The sequence below is a fragment of the Ovis canadensis genome, chromosome 17 (genome assembly GCF_042477335.2).
Source record: "Ovis canadensis isolate MfBH-ARS-UI-01 breed Bighorn chromosome 17, ARS-UI_OviCan_v2, whole genome shotgun sequence".
NCBI classification, from domain to species: Eukaryota; Metazoa; Chordata; class Mammalia; order Artiodactyla; family Bovidae; genus Ovis; species Ovis canadensis.
Window position 1 is genome coordinate 15,410,512 of NC_091261.1, and position 21,678 is coordinate 15,432,189.

A 21,678-nucleotide genomic window follows, 5' to 3' on the forward strand; every position below is an offset into this window, starting at 1 on the left:
GTATGTTAAAATATTCGTCCTCTGAGTGTGGCCAAGGACTGAGAGAGTAACAGGCAAGAAGGCCAGGGGTCTCCAAACGGAGGAAATAGGCTGCGGAAACAGGCTGCAAGTGTCAGACATTTTCCTCTCTCTTAAGCGGCAGGGGAAACAAACTAGCATTATTTTTTTCTTCTCTATACAAATTTAAAAGGAGGGTTCTCTTAAAATACTCTGTTGCCATAAAGACACCTGGCTTCACTTGAAGTTAACTATTCTCAAACCTTGAGATAACCAATGCATTTTTCTTATGGAAATGTTTGTCTTAAGCTATATTAGTGTACTATGCATTCACCCCAGACTGTCTTCAAGTCGGTTCTGCCTAATGGCTCAGAACCTACTTGACAAACCAGTATGTTATACTCAGATATTGTTCCCCTAATCTATGTAATATCTGAGTATAACATACTGGTTTGTCAAGAAGGCTCTGCCATTGTTCCCCTAATCTATGTAATGGAGAAGGAAATAGCAACCCACTCCGGTACTCTTGCCTAGAAAATTCCACGGATGGAGGAGCCTGGTGGGCTACAGTCCATGGGGTCACGAAGAGTCGGACACAACTGAGCAACTTCATGAATCTATGTAAATAAAACTATTTGTATGGTAATCTGCCCTTTTACAAGATTCAAGTTAATCATGTTATGGCCCAGGATGAATCGTCTGGTGCCAAGATTATCCAAAAATGCATCTTATGGGTGAGGGGCCTGGTGCCATTCTGAGTTTTAAGACATTCCTTTCTTTCATTGACTGTTAGTGACTCTATAACATCCAGCTGAAGACTAGCAGGGGGGTACTCTTTCTGCCCCCTTCTGATGCCTATGTCAGAAGCTTTCTCTATCTCCTTTATACTTTAATAAAACTTTATTACACAATAAAGTTTAATAACAACTTTATTATTATGGCTCTGAGCGATCAAGCCTCGTCTCTGGCCCCGGATTGAATTCTTCTCCTCCGGAGGCCAAGAATCCCGGTGTCTTTTCATTCAGCAACCACCTTTCAGGACCACGGTAAGGAGAAGACTCTGCAGTTACGTCACTGATACTTGAATGGTCTTCCACCAGTTTCTCCAATCATTACTGCCAGGAACGGGGACCCTCCACCCATGCCCTTCATTGGCAGCCCCGTTCCCTGAGGACAGCATGTGTTCACTCGACCATTTGGTTCCAGGAGGACTTGGGATTGTCCCTCGGGTTCCACGAGAGTCAGATGAGCATGGAGCTGGAGCCCAGAGCCTGGGTTCCAAGCTGAGGGACCTTGGGCTGGTCCCAGGCTTCGGGTCCCGGACTTCTGCTTCCTCAGCTGACTCTGAGGGATAAGGATGCCTGCCCTGCTTTCTTCAGAGTTTGGGATGAAGAATACATGGATGTGAAAACAGGCATTCACATCTCAGTAACTCTCAGCTCTCACATTAGTTTAGCATAGGGGTTTTCAGCCTCAGGGCTACTGACATCTCGGATGGCTGGACGATTCTATGCGGGTGGGGCACTGGCCTGCGTGGATGTGTGCTCACTAGATGCCATCAGCGCCACCCAAAGTGGACACTGCCAAACGTCCCTGGGGAGAGCACTGGGTGTAGGGCGAGCTTTCAGAGCTGGGTTCTGGTCTCCCTTCCATCTTTCTCCCCACCCTGCCTCCTCAGCCCCGTCTGCAGGCTTTTGTGGTCATCAAATGAACAGAGCTTTTTAAAAAATTCCACGTCCAATGCCTTCCCCACTCTCAGCCAACCTGTTATAAAGATGTTTTTGCACTTACCCACGTGCAGACTTAGTAGCTTCTCTGGATTCTGTCCACAGAATCTCCCAGAAGAGGACATCATTTCCTGGGTGCTAAACTCAAAAAACACCTCTTTTCTAGCTCATCCTTCTTTATTTACTAAACAATTCTACTTTTGACACACAATCTCCCTTAAAAATACACATTTTTTTCAACCTACCTGCAGACCTATTGAGGGTCTCTTTTTTTCCCTCACACATCTTTTTTGTTCTGTTTTTTAGTATTAAGAAGGTAACACATGTATTACATTTTTTCCCAATAGTACCAAGATGTATTAAAGGAGATCTGTCCCCTTGGCTTCCCCTCCTCCTCCTTGCCCCTCCTGCCCAGCTTTCACCATCTCTCTCTAGAAAGTTGAAAAGCTGAAAGTGTTAGTCACGCAATTGTGTCCAACTCTGCGACTCTGTAAACTGTAGCCCACTAGGCTCCTCTGTCCATGGGATTCTCCAGGCAAGAACACTGGAGTGGGTTGCCATTTCCTTCTTCAGGGGATCTTCCCGACCCAGGGATCGAACCTGGATCTCCCGCATTGCAGGCAGACTCTTTGCCGTCTGAGCCATCAGGGAAGCCTCTTCTCCCTCCAGAGATAACTGTTAATTCCTGGTGGATCTTATCTTCCAGTGGTCTATCCAGAAGCATATTACTTTCCTGTTTTTTCAACATGCTAATGTTTGTAGATGAAGATGATGAGATTTCTCTTATTCTGTCCCTAGCCAGACTAATTCTCCATCGCTGAAGATGGTCAAAGAGGAGGTTTCATTAGTGCTCTCCAGGTGTTGAAAACAGATTTCCCTCCTGCAAAAGCCCCATGGGAGCAGCCACTGAGATCTGGAAACACTGGTGGCCCAACATGGCCAGGAGAACCCCTGCAGGTATTCACACCCTAACCTACTTGTTAAGACCTCCATTCCGTTCTGTTTCATTCTTTTTTTTTTTTTTTTTTTCCGAAGAAGCAACACGTTTTGCAAAGGACCCTGATGAGAGAGTACGGACAGGTTTGTGCAATAGCAAAAAGTAGCTATACCAGAGGAGGAGAATTAGGCATGGTGTGACTGATGCTCACTCCAGGGACCGTGCTGCTTTGAAAAGGCTCATGGATTAAACTCTTGGCTGGGAGACAGTAAGAATTATTTTGTTTCTGGTTCAGTAACTGGTGCCCATTTACAAATACAGGTGTCACTGTGCAAAGGAAAGATTTTTTAAAATACCATTTGAATAAGGGCCATTTTTAGACTCTTTCTCTTGATTCCTTTGTTCGTTCAGCACGTATCATCGGTTTTGGGCTGTCTTGGGGGGGCAGAGTTTTGAGGAGGAGGAAGTCATCAAGTTGACTGAGACATGGATACTGCTCTCTTTCAGGGAAGAAAGAGATTGTCTACATTACAAAGTGCAAATATAATGTGGTAAAGGTCATGAGGGCGGCTAGTACGCTGCAGACGCTACCAATATACTTGTTTTCCAATGAACACTGCCGTGAACAGTGTTTCTGGCACACCTAGAAGTCCAGGGACTGAGAAATCCAGAAAGGCCACGGGTGACGGCACAGCACAGCTCATCCATGGACATCTGCCGGCTGTGGATCGAACACGGGTCCCGCAGGTGGGGGTAGGAAGAGGACAGTGGCGAGTTGGGTGTGGACAGCCTTACCCTTACTGTCTACAGGGTGATGTGGCAGTCACATTTCTCCGTGCTTTCACGGTTTTGCCAGAAGCAGCTCTGATTTTCTTCTCTGACTTTTTCTGCTCAGGTCTGCCACTTGTGAATGAAGGATCTTAAGAGCTGTATTATTAGTCAGCTACTGCTGCACTGATGCTATGTGAAAGGCAGCTCTAAACCTCTCTGCAGCTTACAATCTTAAACATTATGTCCACGTTCGTGGTTCTGTCAGTCAGCTGAGATTGGGCTGATCCGGGCAGGATCCCAGGTTGCTGGTCTTGTTGAGGTCTGCTTCACATCACGGGGCTTATGATGTCAGATCACAAAAATGCAAGATTCCAGGAACACACACGAGACGGCGAGCCGTACTGTATGATGGCGCTCGGAGAATTCAGCCCACTCTGTCGCTTCCACTCACGTTTTTTTTGGTCAGAGCAAGTCATACATGGCCTGGCTCAAGATCAGTAAGGCAGGGAAGTAAACAGTGCCTACGTGAGTGAGAGAGACTGCCAAGTCACAGGGCAAGGAGGAAATTCATGTCATTCAGAGACAGCGTCAAGAACTGGGAACAGTTATCGAATCAGCTATAAGGAGCTGCCGTTTTCCTCAAAGACAAAAACCTCACAGAGAGACCTAGAAGGAAGTAGCTTCTTTCCATGGAGTGGAGTTGATGCTAGCCTGTGGGTGCTGAAACCCCAGTGTCACTGCCCCTGTGTGGTTGGAGCTGAAATGGCCTTCACTGTAGAGACTTGATGACTTCGGTCCCTGGCTTCAGATAAATTTTGGGCCTGCTGCTTCACAGTCAGTGAAGGAAACGTGCCATCTTTCTTTGCGGTATTCTTGCCTGTTTATTTCCTTCCTCCTGCCCCAGCCCCACAGTTGTCACGCTGCTCCAACCCGCTCGCTAATAGCTGCTCCTGCTCGGCTGTCTGGCAGCCCTGGAGGTCCTCTGCCCTCTCCTTTCATCTGGCCCAGGGCTGCGATGCTGCTGGCAATACCTGCTACGACTCTGGAGCTCAGTGATGAATGACAGGCTTGCAGATGGGCTGGGTGGTTTGTTGCAGGGCCTGTCCTTAGGCCTTTAGAAAGGCCTTTTTCTCCACTGAGAACTTTTAAATGTGCCCACCCCCAAAAGAATCTCACAGACACATAGGATACAAGTGCTGGGGCGATAGCGACTGTCTAGTCAGCCCCACTGTTTCACAGATAAAGCCAAAGAGGCCAGAGAATCGAGCTCCTGACAGAAGGAAGCTTCTCAGTCTGGTGTGCCCCTGGCGTCTCACCATGCCCATCCTTCCCCATTTCATGCACATTGTGGCGGGTGCTAGATGAATCCCAAGAATAGGCGGACTGGGGAGCTCTGCACTCCATTTATACTCCTGTCTAAAGACCCCATGACTAGCAAATGAGGCTACTATCTGTGCTAGGAAAAGGAGGACTCAGCTAAAATGCAGAGATAAAGAGTTAATTCTTCAATTTTGATCTTCTAAAGGCCCGAGGAAGGAGACAGTCCTCCCTACCAACTCTGGCATTCACAAGGCAATATCAGAGAAAACTGCAGGATGGAGGGAGGGACCCTGAAACAACCGAGAAGTGAAAGCTTTAGTCGCTTAGTCATGTCTGACTCTTCGCAACCAAATGAATTGTAGCCTTCCAGGCTCCTCTGTCCAAGGAATTCTCCAAGCACGAATAATGGAGTGGGTAGCCATTCTCTTCTCCAGGGGATCTTCCTGACCACAGGGGTAGAATCTGGGTCTCCTGCATTGTAGGCAGATTCTTTATCGTCTGAGCCACAAGGAAAGCAACTGAAGTTAATCCTGAATAACTGAGAAATCACTGAACTGCTGACAGGTTGTATTTGTGACTGTATTCAGTTTACCACGACCAGGACGGAAAGTCAAAATTGATGCTGCAATAGAAAAATAGAGCAAATTACCCTCTTTCCATACCTGAGTTTGTACCTACAGTCTGTTGGCAGGATAGTGGCATGAATGGCCGGTACTACAAGTGCAAGGAGGTGTGAACTGCCAGCTACTGTCTGGGAAAAGATCCGGAAGGGTTTAAACATGGAACAATTTTGTTTTGCTTTTATGCACTTAGAATTGTTCCACAATAAATACATAATGTTTTTACTATAATTTAAAAATGTACTATTTCAATTTAAAAATAATTGCCTCCCAGCCTCCCCTATTATACTCTCCCACTGGATTCAAATACCCTCAATTTTTGCTTATTTTTGGCATGGCCCACATACCTTCGAACTGGAGTTTTTCCTCCTGGTATCTTTCTTTATTATAACTTGCCTTTGTGCTTTTGCATTTGATAGTTTCTTGGGTGTTGAGAACTTAGTTGGCCAGCACATCATCAACTGCAAATCTGGAAAGTCAAATTAAACAGGAAAACAAATAAAAGAACAAACATTAAAGTCACTCATCTGTGTTTATCATTCTAAAGTGCAGTCTAATACAGATACTCTGAATTTGTTAATAATCTATGTCCTTCAAAAATACTTGAAGGGACTTAGAAAAAAAGCTATCAGTATATGATCTGATCAAAGCTGAAACAACAGTGGGAAGAAGTTTAATTTCTTTTAACAGGCATGGGAGGCTGCAGATGAGTGAGATCAGGGCGGTCGGTGGGGAGACCAACCAGCGAGATCTTCTTAGTAGGTTCTGGTGGGTATTGTGGGATGGGGCGGGGGGAGGGCTCTTGGCCAGTGTGGGGGCGGGGGAGGCTTCTGAGAAGGCTGTCTGGTGGAGATGCTTCCTAGACTAAGTCCTGGAGGATGAGTCAGGGTTAGCCAGGGAAAGGAATGTTCCTGGAAGTGGTGAGGAAACCTGGGCTAATGGAAGTTCCACTCCCAAGCTTTACTTCTAGTTCCAGGCTTTGGGGCCAATAAAGTGAAACCAGAAAATAACTCATGCTGTTTATTTCTTACTGTGTGAGAAAGGGGACATAACTTTCTAGGAACAAAAATGAAACTCTATAATAGTGATTCTCTAGTTTTATCATGAATGAAAATGCCCCCAAACATCACTAAAACTGCAGAGTTCTGGACCTCAGCTCAGATTCAGTCATGCTGGGATGGGGTCCAAGGCTACGTATTTTAGCAAATTCCCCAAATGATTCTGGGGTATGTACCCTTTACCCCTAGTCCACCTAAGAAAATACTGCTGTAAAAGGAATTTTTTATTCACCGACCCATTCATTCATTTGTTCATTCAAAAACAAAACTATGACGTACCGTCCTAAATGCAGGGGATAGACCACAGAACAAGGCAGGGAAGCTCCCTGCCCTCGGGGGGCTGCGGGCCACGGGGAGGAGGACTCCTGCCTCTCTGGGCCAGCAGCCTCTTCTTCCTCAGGTGCTCCCCACAGGGCTCTCTGGACTAGAGGCCACAGGTCACTGCAGCTCCGATCTGCAGTCCCTCTCACTTTCAGTTTTGGTGACCAGACATCCGCTTAGGCCCTGGAGACTCTGTCGTGGAGGAGGTCCAGGCTGAGGCCGAGGGCGGAAGCTGCTAAAATTCCCCCACCCCGCAACAGCTCCTCCGAGCAACCAGCTGAAGGGTGAGTGACCAGGACCAGCAGCCAAGATGCAGGGGCAGAGCCACCAAGGGTTCTGAAAACAAGTCAGTAGGGACCTGGCTGGCAGAACTCCCAGCTTCAATGGCACTGTGCTACAGACCGAATACTCGTGTCCCCCTCAAATTCAGATTTGAAGCTCTAACCTCCAATATCTGTATTTTTGTCTCGGGCGGTGGCGGGGGGATAAAGGCGATTAGGGTTAGGTAGGGCCATGAGGGTGGAGCCTTCCTAACAAGATCAGGGTCCTGTAAGAAGAGATGCCAGAGGGCTTGCTTGTCTCAGTGCCATATGAGAACACAGCAAGAAGGTGGCCATCTACAAACCAGGAAGAGGGTCTTCACCAGGACCCCACAGGCAGGCACCCCGATCTCAGCATTCCAGCCTCTGAACGCTCAGAAAACAGGTGTCTGTCGGTGGTATTTTGCATGGCAGCTGGTGTTGACTAAGACACAGAAGAACTGCTGTCAGCCACTCTCCTGGCTGGGATTCCCAGCATGACCTGGGGTCCCACCCCAGCTCCAGCCCTAGTCCCTGCCCATTCATCTCTCTGGGTGCTTCTTTAGAACCTCCAACCTTAACCTGCACCACCCGCTCAGCGGGCTTCAGAGTGATCTACAGGCCCCCCCTGATGTGACTGTTACATTGTGTGAGGGCCTGCCTCCTTTTAAAGCAGAGTGCACACCCTTAACTACCACCAGCTAGCACTGAGAGAAAGAGGGGTGCCCCAGAAAGTGTGTGCAAGCATGTCAGTGAGTGTGTGTGTGTGAGCATGCGTGTACATTTATGTGAGTGTGTCTGTGAGTGGGTGCTGAGAGTGTACAGACCATGGCTAGGGTATATACCTCTCTCTCTCTCTCTCTCTCTCTCTCTCTCTCTATATATATATATATATATATATATTTTTTTTTTTTTTTTTTACATGAAAACAGCACTCAGACCCTACCTGTGGCAGCAATCCAAGAAGCTGAGCACTAATCCCTGTAACACTGGCTCTAATTTTTCCTCTGCTTCTGATCTAGGAGAAGCCAGATATGCATCTCCGAGCAATCGCTGGAAGCCGCCGGTTGAACTGGCTTCCGGTCCCCACGCCCATGGCGCCCCTCAGGTTGCTGGAGCCTTTACTTTTTCCACCGCAGAGCTTTCCCCACTCCTCCGCTAGACTCTGAGTCTCTGCCTACTGCAGGAGATGGGGGCTGACTCCCTGGCTGTTGCAAGCGCTCCATAAATGGCCTGTGCTTGTTCTCTGGTTGGCCTTCCTGTACTTTCCACAGTGCATGCGTGTGTTAAGCACGTGTATGGGGTGTGTCTGTGTGTTGGAGACACTGGGGGATGGAGGGGAAAGTAGGGGTGGGGAGCCCTGCAGGCCCTGCAACATGATCCCTTCTGGGATGTTCTTGAAAGGGGATGATCCTTTTCTGGCTGGAGGGGTGGGGCAAGAGGGAGGGGAGGAGGAATTGGATGAGAGTCACCTCATAGTACAGAGAGTTGATTGTGAAAGCCAGACTCTTGTGCAAAGTCATAAAGAGTGGCTCCAACCAGTAATGAGCTTCTCTTCCCGCCCTCCTGAGCGTAAGGAGGCACAGGGCATCTTCCAGGCACACTGCCTCCTATCTCTCCTCCCTCCCCTGCCCTGAAGGCTGACAGCAGGCATGCTGACCCCACCCCTGCCTGCAGGCCTTGCTCGGAGGCTCCCCGCTGCCTCACACCTACCTGCGACTGGGACCCTGACTTCCTGCCAGGAGCGTGTCAGGATTTAATCTGAGGCCAGGTGGCCACTGCCAAAATGAATAGTTGGTAAAATTAGAACAAACAGAAGTAAATAGCCCTTTACCTCGCACACAGTCACCCTGGGATTTAACTGCAGTGAAGAGATCGCTGAGGTGCTGCAATTTTCTGATCAATGATGGTAATTTTCTCCCCCTTAAGATCAGCTTAATCACTCTGAGGGTCTTACAGAGCACAGGGGTCAAAAGAAAATTAGAGTGGTGCAGGGCTTCTCTGTAGCTTATTTTGCACATCGTTCTGAGTGGTGCAGTGCTGTCTGCTCAGAAGCAACACGGGGGACCCTCGGAGAAACTGTGAGACACTCACAGGCGGTGTATGTGCTGCGGAACAGCTAGAGTCTGCGCTCTAGCTGCAGACAGACACCTGCCTCTGCAGACCTTCCTGCCAGACGAATCTTAAATCAAAGAAACCAAGGCTTACACCTTGCCAACCACATGCCCCAAGCCTGAGATCCAAGAAGGCTTCAACAGAGTGTAAATGGGAAAATGAAGAGCACGCTCAGGCCCTGGGCCTTTTCTCTGGCACATCTGCGGTGCAGCAGGGGAAACGCCTGCTCACACAGGAATGATTGCCCTCGGACTCGGTGCTAGAGGAGCTCAGAGCCAGCAACCATGATTTTGATTAATAGGTCCTTGCCTGTTGTTTCCGGAGAAGGCAATGGCACCCCACTCCAGTACTCTTGCCTGGAAAATCCCATGGACAGAGGGCCTGGTTGGCTGTCGTCTATGGGGTTGCACAGAGTCAGACATGACTAAAGTGACTTAGCAGCAGCAGCAGCAGCAGCCCTGTTGTTGCCAAGTCGATCATCCAGTTTTGAACTCTTTTCTTCTGCTGTTTGTTCTAAATTGTTACCGAAAGCACAAAAGCATATTTTATCAGGCCTTGACTTAACTGCCGGTTAAAAATATTAAAATGCATAGTGTCAATCCATTAACACACTGATTATTACATGAATCGTCAACCTGTTTCTGTGGATAAGAACTGAGATAAACCGTGACCACGGACAGGGAAGAGCAGCAATGCACTAAGCGAAAAATGGCGACGTCCGGGGCTGAGGACGCCAGTCACCTTGTGCGCTCACACCGGCCGGGCCACTGCAGGTGGTTTGGACCGGAAGCTGGTGACTCGAGGTTAGCTGCAGGTGGTTCAGACCGGAAGTTGGCGACTCACGAGCCACTGCATGTGGTTCAGACCGGAAGCTGGCGACTCACAGTAAGCTGCAGGCAAAGGTTTAGAGATGAGATGGGTGTCTGAAGCCTCGCTCTGTCTGCCTGTCTCTCTTGTACCACAGCAAACATGATGATGAAATTCCATTCTTTTTCTGTTGCTGTTCTATGAACTTTATTTCTCAAAAACAGTCTTATGGTATTTGTGGAATAAAATACCCAATATTTATGTGGAATTCCATTCTGCAGTGCTTAGACCCTAGACCTAAACCAAAGAAAGGACTTCAATAGAACACAAAACTCCTAGCCTACTCTACTGGCTCTCAACACTGGTATAAACTGTGGTGTCCTCCCTGAGTGTTTTCATTCGGGCAGGCTTCCCACACCCCCTTCTAGTCCAACTCACTCTACTTTGTTTTGTTAGGTAGTCAGAATAGGAGAAAGGAGTCCAAAGTGGCAATGGCTAAAAGCCAAAGGAGGGAAAAGCCCGTGAAAAGGGAACAAAGGAAAACCCACCTCACACCTGAAGAGTGGGACCCCCAGGTGAAAACCCACGCCCCCTCCTGGCTAGCCCTACTTGGCATGGGGCAGGCTCAGGGAGTGGGAGGCAAGCATATAAAAAGAGGGAGCCAAAATGGGTTGAGGGTCTCCTTTGGGGTCAGCTGACCCTCACGCCTCAAGGTGTATTATCTGCTGCTTGCCGAATAAAACTCAGCTTGTAACACTAGTCCACCATTTCCAATCTTTGCTGTGGCAAGACAGAATCAAGGAAATGACACACTCTCCCAACCGTTTGTTGTTAACAACATCTGAGAAAATTGTCATTCAAGTATGAAGAAAGGTAAAATACAGATTTTTCCCCTCCTGAGAGCATATTCTACTTCGGAAATGGGCCCTTTAAAAGATTGTTGACTATCAATCCAGTAATCAAGCTGCTTGGTATTTTCCCAAAGGAGTTGAAAATAGATGTCCATGCAAAGAGCTGCACATGGATGTTTCTAGCAGCCTTATGCCCAACTGCCAAAACTTGGAAGCAACCTCGATGTCCTTCGGTAGTGTGTGTGTGCGTGCTAAGTCACTTCAGTCATGCCTGACTGTGTGACCCTGCGGACTGTAGCCTGCCAGCCTCCTCTGTCCATGGAGTTCTCCAGGCAAGAATACTGGAGTGGGCTGCCACGCCCTCCTCCAGGTCCTTCTAGTAGATGATGATAAATAAAGTGCAGTACATGCACCCAATGGGATATTATTCAGCACTAAAAGGAAGTGAGTTATCAAGTCATGAAGAGACATGGAGGAAGCTTAAATGTGTATTACTAAATGAAAGAAGCCAGTCTGCAAAGGCTATATCCTTTGTGAGTCCAACTATCTGTCATTTTGGAAAAGGCAAAACTATGCCAACAATAAAAAGATCAGTAGTTATCAGGGGTGGGAGGGATGGACGAATGGAGCACAGAGGATTTTTAGGACAGAGAAACTACCCAATATGATACTATAATGATAATGCATGTCATTATTATATATTTGTCCAAACCAATAGAATATATGGCACCTAGAGTGAGCCCTAAAGTAAACAGTGGGGCTTGGTGTTGTTGTGATGTGTCAATGTAAATTTATCAATTGAAACAAATGTACCACTCTGCAGGGGTATTGATAGTAGAGGGGGTGCTGCAGGTGTGGGGACTTGGGGTTTAGGGATAATCTCTGCCCTTTCCTCTTAACTTTGCTGTGGACTTAAAACTGCTCTAAGAAATAGTCTTCATAAACAAACGACCAAACATGAAAAGATGATTTCTCTCTGGAGAAGCAGAGCACACCCTTCAGGCACGGGTAGAGCCTGGGTATACTGTACCTTATCCTTCTAATGAGCTGTGGGGGTGGGGCACGCAGGACCCAGGACCCAGGGAGAAGGGTGTGCCTGACCAAAGAGAAGGGTTGGCCTGTTCCTGGCTGGGCACAGTTCCTGATGGCACAGGTGTCCCTGCCGAATGGGGTCCAATGTGGTAGCCACTAGCCACAAAGAGTTACTTAAATTTACATTAATGAAAACAAAAACTGACTATTCAATGCTCACCAGCCCTATTTCGAGTGCTTAGCAAACTATGTAGCTAATGGCTACTGTACTGGACCACATGGATTCAGAACATTTCCATCATCTCAGAAAGTTCTACTGGAGTGCACTGCTCTAGACTCTAGGCAGAACGGCACGCTGACCTGGGGATGGAGGAAAATCACAAACCCAGAAGGCGTGTGGTCCACGCCCCCCAGCCCCAGATCCTGAGTGACATCTGCGCGCAGGACACTGCTCCTACTGGGGCGATATCAAAAGGCGGGGGCCCACGCGGGCCGGGGTGGGGAAGGCCTTGTGAGGCGTGCTAACTGAATCAGTGCTTGAAGAGCAACCTCTCTTTTGCAACTCTTGCTGGTCTGACAGGCTCCTACAGAATTACATCACTTCCTAAAAAACAGGCGAACACCTCTCCTTCAAGTTAGCACCGACCCAAACAAGCAGGAAACAGGAAATGTTCGCGTTTCAGCGGGACTGACACCGCGCGCAGCAGCATCGCGATGCCGGGGCGCGCGCCCCCCGAGGCTCCGCGCGCCGCCCTTTTCCTCGCCGCGGTCCTCGCGTCCCTTCCCACCCGCCCGGCGCAGGGTAAGCACCCCTCGGCTTTCCACTCCCGGCGAGGAGGATGAGGAAGGCTTGTCTGGTACCCGAGGCTACAGATCTCTGCCGGGGAGCGTAACACTTAGAAAAAAACTAAGCCTTACTGTGAAAAAAGTGGAGGAAAGTCTAGCTGTCTTTTTGTGAGGGGGAGGAGGGAGGAGGGACTTGGCTTCGTTCGCTGCCGGCTGATCCAGCTGCGGTTCGCTCGTGGAATTTAAGCTCCCCGCAGTCTTTGTTTTCCAAGATGTAATTTACCGGTCCCAGTCATTTACCGGCTTTAATGGGCATATTAAGAAAATGATCAACTCTTTGGCAGTTCCTGGAAAAGATTGTTTCAATCAGCTGAAACAGAGAAATCATGAATTAACTTTTAGTAATGTGGGCCGAGAAGTCTGCTGGTTCCAAAAAGTCCTGGAAAAACTGGGCTATGGAAATTTAGGGCTGGAAAGTAGACTAAAGAAACACCATGAGTTAAAAAAAAAAAAAAAGAAAAAGAAAAGTAAGCAGGAAATTGTCTGAGGAATCCCCAGGCATCCATTCCAACTTGTAAGGTCTTTCATCAGCTTTCCTTTGATCTTGTTACCTTGGGAGAGATTTTCTTTGCGTTGATTGTGACTAATGAAGCTTTGTTTTTAAAAAGTTATGTGATTGTAGTGAATCAAAGGTATCAGAAAAGACAAAGTATTAAATCTCCTAGTGTTGAGCTAAGAGCAGCAATTGACAGTTGCTACAACCAGCACAGTCACTCCGGTTGCTTCTTACCCTTGGGTAGATTCGCTCTTGGGTAAACAAACTAGCTGCAGGTGGTTCCTGTCGGTGGACACCTCCTGCTGCTAGCGGAGAACAGTATTGGGCCCACAAGGAAGGTTCTCAAGCTGAGGTTCTTTAAATAGGATGTGGGGAGGGGCATCAGACACTACTAACAGACAAGTAACCTCCTGGAGATTAGAAGTCAGCACACAGCCACCCCGCCCGGCCAGTCTCCCTTTCCCTGGGTGTTCCCAGCATGGCCCCTAGCGTTCTAGGTGGAGACTGGAAAGGCCAGCCATTCCAACTGGAGGGAGATTTGGTTGAAATTGAGGTTTATGTTCAAAATGAGTTTGGGCGACACTGAGTTTTTAATGCATAAAGTTTTGGAGCAGGGGTGCTGTGCGCTTAGTTGCTCAGTCATGTCCGACTCTTTGTGACCCCATGGACTTGGCCCACCAGGCTCCTCTGTTCATGAGGATTCTCTAGGCAAGAATACTGTAGTGGGTTGCCATGCCCTCCTCTGGGGGATCTTCCCAACCCAGGGATCAAACCCAGGTCTCTCACATCGCAGGCGAATTCTTTACTGTCTGAGCCACTCCCTTCCCCATTTGGAGCAGGAAGGGAGCTTACAGATGATGCTCAAACTGTACTGAGTGTTTAGCTGTGCGGGAGGTGCAGCTGTACTGGGGGTACAGATGAAGGGACTGAGAGGAGAAAAGTAAGACCCACTGCCACTCAGCTTTCCTGACTTGGACTCCAGGGTCTTTCCTCTGCAGCCAGGGAATCCACCATGCTCCCTGCTGAAACTTCTGGACCACACTCCTTTCCCTGACAGGCATCCCTCAGCACCCATGGGAGCAGGGCCCAGCTATCCTTCTTCCCCGCTTTTAACTCTCACTGCTACCACACTTGCCTCAAACAGGCTCCTGAGAGTGATATTTAACCTTAGCTGAGTAGTTTTCTTGAGCAGCTGAAAATGATGGAATCAAAGTGTTTGCAATTCAGGAGCTGTCTCTGGGGTCTGTATGTAATCAGTGACCCTTCCCTTCACAGAGGTGGCTCCTCATTCGTGGCCCCTGGCCTCTCCCTGCAATCTCCTTTCCACAGCATCTCCTTGAATCTCTCCTGCTCCCCCGCCGCAGCCCCTCAGTCACATGAAATGGAGCGTGTGTTCCAGGCCTCTGTGGCTTTGGCTACAAGTGATGACAGGTTCCTTTTTTTTTCCCTACAAGTGGATGCCTATGTAACCTTAAAAGGCTCAGACTGAATGTTACCTCCTTATTGGTATCTGTCTCACTGCCCCTTCTGTGGCACCTTGCCTATTGTGCCCCCATAGACCTGCTGTTGCTGCTGCTGCTAACCACTTAGAATCATACCCAGGCCTCCCTCCAGGCTGTGAGCACCTCCAGGGAAAAGAAGATTTCCTTCTGTTCATCTTTGATTTCCTCAAACCTTGTAAAGGGTCAGCATAAATTAGGAATTCGGTGGTTGTTGAGAAATACTGAAATCATCCTATAGTGGGTGTGAGACTGATCACTAAAACTGATGAGCTCCTGAAGGCAGGTAACGTTAGGGTGTCAGGAGAAGGACAAGGTGAAAAGCTGCATTTGAGGGGAGCACAGGGCTTGTCTGGGTCAGCCCACCCTCACTGGGCTCTGTCTCCATTTTCAGTGCCTCAAAATGCAAAAATGCCCACTTGCAAGCAGCTGGATAATCAGAGCTTATTACTTTGAGATTAGCCAAGGGAAAGGCTGTTCTTAATTAAGGACTGAATGAATATACATTGTAAAATTGAGTAAGATATACATCCTTTTGAGGGGCTCCCCTGTGGCTCAGCAGTAAAGACTCTGCCTGCCAGTACAGGAGACGTGGGTTCAATTCCTGGGTCGGGAGGATCCCCTGGAGGAGGAAATGGCAACCCACTCCAGTATTCTTGCCTGGAGGATTCCATGGACAGAGGAGCCTGATGGCTACAGTCCATGGGGTTGCAAAGAATCAGGCACAACTTAGCTACTAAACAACAACAACATATCCTTTTGGGCTAATGGTGTCTAAGTGTCACGTTGCGTGCATGCTAAGTTGCTTCAGTTTTGTCCAGGTGATCTTCCCGACCCAAGGAGCAAACCCGTGTCTCGTGCTTCCTGCATTGCAGAAAGGTTCTTTACCACTAGCACCACCTGGGAAGCCACGTGTCATAGCTGTATCTAAATAGTTCCTTGAATTCTTCAAAAAAAATCACAGAGGTGTTTGGTAGAAGAATGCAGTCTACCAAACAGCCTGATTCCCCTTCGCAAGCATAATCCAGGTTTATCTCAAATCAAACGGGCGACATTATCTAATACCTGCAGTTACCTGAGACCAGCATCGTTACTGCTGAGTCAGCATCTTTTAATCTTTTGTTTTACGTAGATATAGAGCCTGGTACAGAATGGATTACTATCTCAAGTGAAGTCATCCACTTAGAAGTCACCAGGGGAGAAATGAGAAAATAGCTTTTCTGGGATTTTGACCAAACAGATGAGAACAGTTAAAGTATAGCTCTGGGCCAGTGTCGGATGCTAAGAAAGTTCAGAGTGAAGGCAGCGTTCTGCCTGTGGGAGGAAGGGCCACCTTGTTCCTTATCCTGTGTCCTGCCAGTGTCAGCTTAACACTATCAGAAAGTTCAGAGCAACTTCCCAGATACCAAAAGCATGGGATTTATTAGCTGCTAAAAGCAGAATAGTGTTAATGTTAGTGTTAGTCGCTCAGTCGTGCCTGACTCTTTGCGACCCCATGGACTGCAGTCCACCAGGCTCCTCTGTCCATGAGATTTTCCAGGCAAGGATACTGGAGTGGGTTGCCATTTCCTTCTCCAGGGGATCTTCCCAACTCAGGGATCGAACCCGGGTCTCCTGCACTGCAGGCAGATTCTTCACTGACTGCAGAATGGTCTGCAGAAAAAAAGAACTGAGAGGCGTGGAGCAGGAAGAAGGCAGCTATAAATGTTCTGATGGCCAAAGTTAAACACTGGGTTTGATGGAGAGGACTGGGAGGTTTTCTGGGCTGTTTCAGAAGAGTAAGGGTCATATAAGGATTGGATGAACCTTGAGAAGGGGAGAAAGAATAGAGGAAAGTACTAGTTGCATAAATGAAACTAAACTCTCTGAAGCTGTTCTTATTTCAGTGACTGTGGCCGCCACGTGCTATTTCCTGGGACAGTCCCAGTTTCAAGTACTGCTAATGATGATGGCCAACAGAGATAGCGCTCAGTATATGCCTGTTCTGAACACTGCACATATACCAGCTCGTTTGATTCCTTTAACAAATGTTATATAGTGGGTACTATTATTGCTGTTTTTCAGAGGAGAAACTGAGGCACAGAGGGGTTAAGTGACTTGCCCGAGGTCACACAGCTAAGCAGTGTGTCTGAGTAAGGTTTAGCCTCATGAGTCCATGCTCTGACAAGACGCCACATTGCCTCTGGGTTTTCAGGCTCTGCCAGGCTGTGTGTGTGAGTTTCAGGTCTGTCTCTGGTGCCTTCCTGACTGTGTAGGTGTGTCACCTCGACTGTTGGCTGGGCTCTAAGACGGTCACACTTGGGGCTGTGTGTGTTTGGTTGGACTGGAGGCGGGCTCACAGGAAAAGGGACAGAAGAGTTGGGCTGAACTTTGGCCTGTGGAGGGGAAGGGAGGGGCCGAAAGGTACAGGGTAAGCAACAGAGAATCTGAAGTTAGTACAGTTAAGACCAGAAGCAGGGAAAACAGAATGTTGAAGTCACCGGGTAGGAGGCTACAGGGTATGAGAAGCAGGGGAGGGACGCACAGCCTTCGTCAGGCGTGAGGGGGAGTCTCTGTGGGAGAACCCTGCTGAGATCCAACCCCCCAGGAATCAACCAGCCCTGGGGGCAAACCGAGGAAAGACAAGCAGAGAGAGATGTATTAAGGCTTGAAGTCCTTCTGTGTCTAAAGACAAACCCAGGAGACCAGAGGAGGGCAAGACGTTGGCTGGGATGGGCTCAGTTCTATAAAGCAGCAACGCAGCCTACGATCTGCCTGCCTGTGTATGCTTTGCTGGCAAAGGTGTGGAGAAGCCGGAGCCCTGCGCCGCCCGTGGGAGGGCAGATTAATGCAGTCATCTCCTGTCGCCTGCTGCTGAAGCTTTTCATTTCAAGAAAATTCGAGAATATAGAATATTCACAAGGCTATATGTGTGTGTATACATACATATATGTCTTGGTTTTATTTTTTCTTTATGTTCTTTATTCCTTCTTTTATGTCTTTTAAACATGTTATTAACTATTTGAGAGTTTTTGTCTGACGTTTCTGTAGATCTAATCTTGTTGTATCTGTCAGCTCCCATCGTGATGGACATCTTGGGGGCACCGAGGGCAAAGCCCAGCACGCAGAGCGGGGCCCACCCTACTGAACAGAGCTTCAACTTTTCTGATCCTGTCATCAAGCTACTGTAGATACTTTCACGGCACAACCGCAGTCCTGTCACCGCAAAATAGGGTTTGGAGAAACTCAGACAGGGATGTGCACGGGGCTTGAGGAGAGTAGGGGCTTGGACCTGAGGCTTAAACCCCAGCCCTTGGGTGTGGAGGGAGCAGCCCCCAGGGGTCGGCCTCCAAGAGCTGTGTGAGGTGCCAAAACCTCGTTAAAGGGGCAAGCCAGTAACTAGAAGCAGGTGACCAAAGTGAGCAAAGAGACTGCCAAGGAGCACGGAGCAGACAGAACCAAATTCACAGCCGGGCCATGGGCCGGGGGCCCACAGTGTCAGGATGTTGGTGAGGTCAGCCTAGGGGAAGCACTCCTGACTTTGACCTTTGCCAGAATCACTGCAGCTGCTTTTCTTTTTTTCTTTAGTTTTTACAACCATGACCTGGTGTTTAAGCTTTAACTTTTGACCCAGTGGGTGGACTGGAACCCCTGAAAGCACTATAGAACCGCTGATATCCCTGTGGGGTTCTGGGAAGTCCCCGTAGGTAGGCAGGTATGGCTGTGAATTTAAATTTCCTCTACAAGCTGTTGTTTTGCTTTCTCCATGTTTTCTGGGCCCTGGGGATTGCCTTGCTCTTTTGTGATTTCTTTATACATTCAAGAAGTTTCTTATATAGCCAGTCCCCTACATACAAACCTTCAAGTTGCAAACTTTCAAAGATGCAAACTTGTGTTCTGTCATCGTCAGGCATGAGTGAGATTGCAGCTTGCTCTCCGTCTCCTATCGCTGATAATCCTCCAGCTCCACCATCTTCCACCTCCTCTCCCTCCGCGAGTCAGTAACTCTTCTTGCCTGTTCACTTGATGGCAGCTCCAGTATGCCAGCTACTGTACTGTAATGTGAGATTAAAACCATTTATTTTATTCTGTGTTTGTTTTTTATGTATAATTTGTGTGAGAAAATATTATAAACATATTACAGTAAGTACTATATAGCTGTTTGTGTTAGTTGGGTACCTCAGCTATTATTTGTGTGAAAAAATATTATAAACATATTATAGTAAGTACTATATAGCCGTTTGTGTTAGTTGGGTACCTCAGCTAACTTTGTTGGACTTATGAACAAATAGGACTTATCAATGTGCCCTCAGAATGCTCTTGTTCGTATGGAGGGGACTTACTGTATTTCACTTGTACCTCTAGGTATTGAGTATTGGGAGAATTTTTCAGGTTGCTTACTATATGAGATTATTGGAAAAGGAAACCATTCTAGGGAACAGTTTGGAAACATTTAGCCAACTGAAGACGCTCATACCCTTACAGCTTCAACAATCTGCTCCTAGGCACGTACCCCAGACCACTCACAAATGTATAGCAAAGAAGTATGGCCAAGAACGTGGAGTGAAGCCTTGTTGGTAAAAGTGGAAAAAATAGAAACAATCTCAATGTCTATTAACACGAGAAAAATATGAAGTACTTGATATAGAATGAGATAGCATAGAGTAGGTAAATTTAATGAACTGTAGCCAAATGTATAAAGATAAATCAGTCTCAAATGTACTGTTGACCAAAAAAAAAGAAAAAAGAAAAGAAAAGTCGCAGATTATTATGCACAGAATAATTATATTTATTTAAAGTTTTAAAAACACTCCAAGTTCTGCTTCTGTGGCTTAGGGACACAGGCATATCTGAAAAGTATGGGATGGATACATGCTGACTTGACAGCAGTTAACCTGAATGAGATCAGGGGAAGGAGGCTTCAACTCTATCTACAGTGTTGTGTTTCTTTCAGAAAAAGCATGGCGGTCTGGCAAACCAGGCCTCATGGCCCCAGTTCAGCAATCATCCTGTTTTTTTCCAACCCTCGAGCTAAGACTGTTCTTTAATGGTTATCTAAAACCAGGTAATAGCCTCTATTTGGCCTCTTGGCCCACAAGGTCTAAAACCTTTACTCTCTGGCCCACTAAGAAAAAGTTTGTCAACCCCTGCTGTAGCCATTATGGAGAAATAGAAGAGAATCGGGGTGGGTCCCCTGTTATTTGTTATATTTGTTTCTGTTCTCTTCCGTAGGTGAATGTTCATAACGAAAGTGAGTTCTTTCCCAGCTCCCGGGGGTCCCTGCTGGCTGTCCGCCCTCTCTTCTTTCCATGGCTTCCCGTCTCTCTGAAAGACAGCCAGCACATCTTCATTTTCCCCCTGTCCATTCATCTTTCAGCCCCCTGTGATCTGGCTGCCGGGGCAAGCGCAACACTCAACCGCGCTACCCGAGGCCGCAGCGCCTCCTGACAGCTGAACCCACAGGGCCCATTTCCGTCTTTATCTCTGGTTTCTCTCTGTAGCCCTTAGCGTAATTAATCCGTTATTGAAAGCCTCGCCTTCCGAGGCTCTTACGAGGTCCTTTTCTCCTTGGTCTCCTACGAGTCTGGTTGTTCCTTTCAGGTTTGGGGTTGCGATCTTTCTCTCCCACCTGTTCCTTTCATGATTTTCCTCTTCTCCTCTGACTCCTTCCATCATTTCAGGGCCACGTCTTCCATTTCCTTGGCTTCCATCTCAGTCCTTGGCTGATGATTTGCCCCGTATCACTTCCGGTCAGGTCTGAAGGCCCAGCCCCAGTCCTGCATTTTGATCATCTGTCCTCCTTGGAGGTGTCCCGGGGGCCTTGGGCTCAGCCTGGCCGAAAAAGAACTCTTTCTCTGCTCCCTGCTGGTTTAGGCCCTTCCTAGCTCTCACCTCGGGTACGTTATCAACTTCTTAACTAGTCTTCTTGGCTTTGTCTCCTCTCTAACTCCATTTCATATAACCTCCAGAGTGACGCTTCTCTAACAAAAATGTGATAATTTTTCTCTTGTACTTACCCCTTCAGTGGTTTTCCATTTCCTTTGGGTAGACTCCAGTCTCCCTGGCATCATCACAAGGCCCTTTCTAAGCTTGTGCTGACCTCCTTTCCTGCTGGACCCTTCCCACCACACATCCTGTGATACAAGTACTTGAATGTGCCAAGGTCTGTTGGGCCATGGAGTCTTTCCTTAGCGGTGCTTCAGCTGAATGCCTTTGCAGCCATCACTGCTTGACAAATCCTGAGATTCGATTCAGTGATCACTTCCTCTGTGAAGATCTCCTGAATCCCCCCCTCCGCCCCAATGCAATGAGTGTCTTCCCCTCCCGAGTCCTCATGATGCTCTGTACCCAAACCTGTTACAGCTCTTATGAAACTGTCATGTGACTATTAATTTGAATGCCGTTGTCCCTACTGACCCACCGCTTCCCCGGGAAGTGGTCTCATTCACCTTTATGTCCCAGAATAGGGTTTGGTGCCTAGCAGGGACATGAATGGCGTGAAATTTATTCAGCCGCCCAAGACATACTCGCATTTCTGACAAAGTTATAATCATTTCAGTAATGCAATGTGGTGAAAACTGGATGCATGTGATTTTTTGGTCAATCCAGTTTTATTTTATTCTCCAATGTTAACTCTCCAATCATTTGGTCTGGGAATAGTTCAGGTCTGGCTCCTCAAACCAAACAGGCCATAGCTATTCCTCCCTCCTCCTGTGGAGAAAGCTATGTGGCTGCATCAGTGAGTAGTTCCGAGAACGCCTTCTGTCCACCTCCCTCTCAGAATATGGAGGGAAGTTCAGGAGAGAAGCATTGAGCGGCATGACAATTTGCAAAAAATCCAAGTAGTTACAGAAGTGCTTTTGGAAAAAAAAATGGAGAATATAAGTTTCATAGACATGAAATTTCAAGCCAGTAAGAACTGATTTGAAAACGAAAAAAAAATTATGTAACATAAAAAGGATGGAAGAGTCTGCTGCAGGTGCTTGAGGACATCACAGAAGGA

At 47.7% G+C, this 21,678-nt stretch overlaps 1 protein-coding gene and 1 long non-coding RNA gene across 7 annotated transcripts in view; one reads left to right on the forward strand and one right to left on the reverse strand.

Moving 5' to 3' along the window:
- Positions 1-1,882: 1,882 nt before the first annotated feature.
- On the reverse strand, positions 1,883-13,531 carry LOC138422160 (uncharacterized). Its single transcript, XR_011249766.1, has 4 exons — positions 13,432-13,531; positions 9,907-10,055; positions 5,720-5,841; positions 1,883-5,374 (listed from the first exon to the last, which is right to left on the reverse strand). It is a non-coding gene; the product is annotated as an uncharacterized lncRNA (long non-coding RNA).
- TMEM154 (transmembrane protein 154) overlaps positions 12,274-21,678 on the forward strand; it is a 52,008-nt gene continuing 42,603 nt past the window's right edge. For all 6 annotated transcript variants that reach the window (XR_011249765.1, XR_011249763.1, XR_011249764.1 and 3 more), the window contains exon 1: positions 12,274-12,657. Coding sequence is in view for 3 of the 6 variants with exons in the window: in XM_069556693.1 (XP_069412794.1) it covers positions 12,570-12,657 (88 nt within the window). In the remaining 3 variants the exon portion in view is untranslated. The remainder of the gene's footprint in view (positions 12,658-21,678) is intronic.